This window comes from Rosa rugosa, chromosome 3 (genome assembly GCF_958449725.1).
Source record: "Rosa rugosa chromosome 3, drRosRugo1.1, whole genome shotgun sequence".
In the NCBI taxonomy this organism is placed as follows: domain Eukaryota; kingdom Viridiplantae; phylum Streptophyta; class Magnoliopsida; order Rosales; family Rosaceae; genus Rosa; species Rosa rugosa.
Window position 1 is genome coordinate 28,667,508 of NC_084822.1, and position 5,972 is coordinate 28,673,479.

The 5,972-nt window shown below is 38.7% G+C and overlaps 1 protein-coding gene across 1 annotated transcript; it reads left to right on the forward strand.

The window, feature by feature from the left end:
* Positions 1–1,140: 1,140 nt before the first annotated feature.
* On the forward strand, positions 1,141–1,698 carry LOC133737516 (uncharacterized). Its single transcript, XM_062165053.1, has one exon. The coding sequence runs from the start codon at positions 1,141–1,143 to the stop codon at positions 1,696–1,698; it is 558 nt and encodes a 185-aa protein (XP_062021037.1).
* The last annotated feature ends 4,274 nt before the right edge of the window (positions 1,699–5,972 follow it).

Genomic DNA, 5,972 nt, shown 5'->3' on the forward strand with positions numbered 1-5,972 from the left:
TTGCTCATGTTTCTGGGTTTTGGGTGTTTAATGATGCGTTTTCACCATTGGTGGTTGTTGGGTTTATGTGTAATTCTGGTTTGCTTTCGCAAAATGCTTGCTTGTTCTTGATTATTACATGTGAATTGTGATGGGGCTGCAGTTGAGATTTTGGAATGTGGTTCTGCTAAGACTGAGAGATGGAATGTGGATATAAATGACAAGAAGTTGAAACAAACGTGGAATTGATTTATGATGATCTGAGGGTGATGAAGAATGGGTTGTAAAAGAATGGAACTTCATGGGGAATTGATGTTCATCAAAAATCATGTGCCTTCAAATAATGCAATTGCCTGATGTGAAACCCATCATATGATAGTTATGAGTGATAAGTTGGTTTTGCTTGATAGCATGTTTCTGTGTTTGTTGGATTTGAATGGGGACGAGACAGAGAGAGAACATGGGTTTTCTGGGTTTCAATGAGGAAGAAAGAGAGTATTGTTAATACTTTACTTTTTCTTTTTCTTTTTTAATTTCTCCCTCTTCATTAATTATTAATATTATTAATTTATTAATACTAACTTTAAAAACTTAACCACTTAGTCGGATTTACCCCTGAAAATACTCCACTTGGCATGCAGCTTAACACCGTCTTGGACGGCGTGTATGAAAGTTGGGTCGGGTTGGGAATTCCAGGTACCATTGTGATAGTTTTGAAAATTTGGGTATAGAAATTTAGAATGGGCCTTAAGTTGGGTATTGTTTGTATTTTTTTCCCTATAAATTTCTACTCCCCAGAATAGTATGATATCCACAATATTCCGCTTATCATTTTAATTAAAAAATAATTAAAATAACCTTCCAATCCATTCAAATAACCTTGAAAGGAAATTATTATTATCCACGAGGAAAAAAATTCCAAAAAATGACCTCAAGAGAAAATGGCACATTAAAATAATAAATGCAATTGGTCAATCATATATCTCCCCAAATTGAAAGAAAGTATCAAATCCCGTGATTGGTAAGATAACACCCTTCCAGGACAATGAGTGAATTCTTTTCAGCATTTCAAATATTTTTGATAACATGCAGTGAACCCTAACCCACCCCACCCTCATTATTTATATTACGATCAATATCATTTCAATCAGTGGATACAATATGATATGGAGTCTCCACTCTCCACTAGGTCTTGCGTTAACCTTGTTCTTTGCTTCCTTGTTCTTACTTCTCTCTTCCCCTTCACCCACAAATGCATCAACTCGTTTAGTTGAATCTGTGTGCAATGAAGTAGAAGGCATTTTGAAAGGCAGCAACTCTGAATGCTTGAAAGCTCTTGAGTTGGATCCTCGAACCGGATCGGCGTCCACTTACGAAGTGCTTGCCCCGATCGCTATTGATTTAGCAATAGCAAATGCAAAGGATAGCGAAGCTTTCATTAAAAATTTGCTCAAGAACAACTCTAGCAGTACTGAAGCTATAAAACAGTGTGCAGATTCATATAACATAGTGGTAAGGGATTTTGTAGGTGCCAAAGAGGAGCTGAAGGAGGACCCTTTGTCGGCCAACTATGACATCAAAATTGCCGGCGACAATGTCCATGATTGTGAGACCGCATTGAGTTCTAAAGGGCTTCAAGTTCCTGAAATAGCTTCCAGAAACCATGCAGTGTTCTTATATAGTAATATTGGATTTGTTATCACTGATCATATTGATTAAATGAATCACTTTGCCATATGATATTCCTTTACTATAGTTGTATCCTATTAAGAAATATTTAAGAGTTTCACACCACTATTGAATCAATATTTTGAAGATCACAGCGTGTTTTTACCTTTTTATTTTTATTTTTATTTAAGCTAACTAGCACATAGTCCAGTAGTAAAAACATTTCTCCTTAACAAAATGTTTTTTTTTTTTTTTTTTTTTTTGCTGAAGGAAAGAGGTCAAACCTGTAATGAAATTCAACATGTAGTACAAAAATAACCCACCATTCTGGAGTTGTCAAAAAGAGCTATTTTACAGAGTACAAAAACCTATTCTAGTATCAAGAACAAGTATTCAATATCCTCAGTACACACACCTTTAAGAATGAAGTGCCTTTATTAAAGCAAAAAAACTAGTCATCTGAAGTTGAATAAATTTGATCAATAGAGCAACTAGTCTTGTTTTCAACCCCCAATTCTAAGGCAGCCTAGGTCCTAAAAGTCATTAGGACCCAACCCAACCTATCACAACCATCCTTAAAGCCCGCAGCCCAAAAGCAGGCCGAGCTAGCCCAACTGATAGAATTTTGCTATGGGCACCCCACAGCCTCCTTCAAAGGTTTCATGGCCACCGCCGATGAAGAGCTTCGACATCCCAACATCTTAAACGCCATTCCCCAAGATGGGTTCGAATTCAGGCCACCACAACCACCATCACCCAACAGCTAGCAACGCACTCAATCACTCGACCACCGCCGGTAGGAGAAGGAAGACCACCATCGTCCTTGTCCGCGAACTTGCAAACGCCAACAGAAGCCAGCAAACCAGCAGCCCGAGGCCGCCCCCATCAGATCACCGTCACCGACCTTATAACAACCAGCCTCTAGGTCCGATCAGTGATCTGATGACCACCCTTTGACACCGACAAAACCAACGAGGTTGGTATGAAGCCAATGAAACCCGCTAGATACGATAGGCAGGAGAGGAGACAACCAACGATAGTGCGGTGGTCATTTGGTCAACCTGCCTGGTGGATCGCCAGTGATCCCAAGATCCACGTAAGACGTTAGCCATAAGATTTGGAAAATTTTGTCGAAGGTGGGAGGCTGACGAGAAACCTTAGCAGAGCCGCTAGGTCAGATAACAATTGAGTTTGAGATAACAAAATGTTAGCGATGTTCCACTTCCAAGTTCGATTTTCTCCTCCCAAATAAAAGTCTGCAACCATACACCCTTCAGAGTTTTCAATGGAGAAACCTTTAACTATTTCTCAATCGCCAACAGTGGCGGAATCATAGTCAGGCCAGAGAGGGTCTGGACCCCTCCCATAATTGCTTAACCAACTGACATGGATTACATATTTATAGAATTGTGCCTTGATTCAATCGTTTAGACGCCCCTATTTGTATGACGACCAAGCACATCACTCTGTTACCACATAATGACGAACACTTGTGCTCAAAATACAAGTTGGTTTTGGTCAATTTGTTATTTAATCTAATTGGTCTTCCAACAAAATTTTATAGTAATTAATGTGCATTAACCATTAGAATAAATAAGGATTAAATACTGTTTAGTCCTTGAGCTTTTGACCAAAAAACACTGCAGTCTCTGACCTTTTAATTTCACACGTTTAGTCCTTGTACTTCAAAATTTCAGACTAATAGGTCATTTCCGTTACTCTCCGTCCAAAACCACAGTTAAGTAGCTGACGTGGTAATTTTTTGACACCAAAAAAAGGCTAGGGACAGTAACGGAAAGTATTTTTTGGTCAAAAGCTCAATGACTAAACAATATTTAATCCAATAAATAATTATTGCCTAAAAATATATGTAACGTTATCTCAATTTATTAGTTTACTAGTCATTTGGACGGTAAACGACAATTTCTTTCACTTTTACTGTCGTTTCGGTACTTTTAATGGACCCAAAATGTTAACTTTTTGTTCAGGTCAATTTTTAAAAAACATTTCTTCACGGAAGTGGTAGAGGAAATTAAACCGAGTCCGTGGATACGTGGTACGCTTAGATCGGAGTTTGTATACGAAAGTTATGATTGAAAAACAAAATTTATTGTTCATGATAAATTTTATATAAAAAGGGAAAGTTACTGTGGTAGGTTTCCATTTTCGGAAACCCATCCACGGGTAACTCTCTCTCTCTCTCTCCTCTCCACCTCCCTCTCTAGTCTTTCCATCAAATCTCCACCGTCCGGCCACCTGACGGCGTGCCACAGTTCGTGTTCGACCCGTCTCCTCCTCCTCGACACACCTGTGGTGGTGGATCACGGTATCTTGGCCGGAGAAGAGCGAATCGAAGCCAAGAAGTTCACTGTAGCAGTTGGGGTTCTCCGGCGATTTCTTCCGATTTCAACCACCTCTGGCGACGAAACCGGTCCCAATCGAAAGCTTATCCTTCGCTAATAAATCCCTCAAAGTCTCTTGCAGCAATTCAAAGCGTGGAGGACGAATCGAAGATTTTACCGTTCAAATTGGCCCTTTTCCGATCAAACTCAATTTCCGACCAACCAAGGTATTTCTGGACCTTGTTGTAGCTATGAAAGTTGTTGGGCTTGTTGAGAGGAAGATTTTGGCATAGGTCTTGTTCACCAGTTTGGGGCCCCACACGCCGCCATTGTTGGTGGCACGTGGAGACTCGTAAGGCTGGTCCTGGTTTTCTATATTTGGCTAGTTAAATTAGTTGTATGTTGTAGAACTTGTAGATATGATTTTGGTGGAATTTGGAGAAGTTTGATATCGATTGTGAATTTTCAAAGTTTGGAGTTTTGGTTGTCGATTTACAGGAATCCAACCATTGGATCTCCCTCATTTATGCTATAGAATAATTTAATCGATGAATTGGTCTCAGTGGTGAAGTTTGGGTTGAATCCGAGAAGAAATGGAGATGTTGTGTTACAAGGGGTTTTCGGGTTTTGGTTTAAAATCGTATTTAATAGTCGAATTGTTGTTTACGGAATATAATTTTGTACAGGACGAGGTACCGACCCATCGCTCAACGAGGATCCTTACATTTGGCTACCTTAGCTGTATACTTTAAGTGGACCTTTGATTTTAAATGATGCATGCGAATATTTTCTGAATTATTGATTTATTTATTTATCAAGCACATTATTTGGATTTCCATCATGATTTTCGAATGTGAGTTTGTTATGCTCGGATTTGGATTTATGTTTTATGATGATTTTCGACAAGTTATTTTCCGATGTGATTTTCGGAATTAAGTATATTTTATTCATCGATTTTGAGATTTATGGAAGATTTTCAAAAATGGAATTTTCGATGGAATTATATCTATTACTCCTCGCTTATTGTTTGATGATTAGAGAATATCTTGGCGTGTGGGACACGTCGTTGATTAATTTGATTTACCGAGTACGGTTGGGAATTGTACTCATGCTTTTATTTGCGAGATATTGGGGAAGTCTTATTGATTTTCGGTTTTCGTATGATTTTACTCCACCATACCTGGGTCGTCTTATTTATTGCTAGCTAGCCTATTAGTAATCCTCCCCGCTTATTAGATGTTTGTGGGTGAGTTGAGCAAAGAGCATGGGATGCTCAAGAGCCTGGAAGGCTCCCTTACTCGTATGGTGATAACTTCTTCCTCATACTCTACTGTTACTTGATTAGCGGGGCTAGTCCGATGTGTCTTAACCAACGGGACTGGTATGTTTTAACGAGTTTTTGAGCTTAAAGAAATATGTTTATAATTGTTGCATGCATCGGGTTTTTAAAGGAATAAACGTGAGAAAGTATAAAATCTCTTTTCTTTATAATTACTTGTTTTTGTTCACTCACGTCTCATGCAAACGTTTTTATATGCTTTTTCTCTAGGCCCTTGGGTTTCAAATGCCCAGTTTGCAGAGTTGCTGGCATGGTTCGACATAGTAGGATTCGGGGCATAACATCTGCTGTTGTTGTATTCCTTATTGTAGGTTATTTATTGAATCTACTTGTATCTTGTTTTCTTTTTCGTCTTTTAGATTGCTCTGATAACCTGTGGGACAATCATTTTAAAGTTTGGGAATTACATTTGTGTATTTGAAACATGTTGTACTTTATACTTCAGTTACTTACTGTGGAGTTGTTGTGATTTGGGGAGCAGGGTGGCTCCAGGAGAATAAGGATGGTTTATTAGAAGTGTGAATGTGTTTATACAGGTTTTGGGTAGTCCATTTTTAGGGGTAACTTTTACGTCCCGAACCCAAATTCACCTGTTTACTAGTCATTTGGACGGTAAACGACAACTACTTTCACTTTTATTGTCG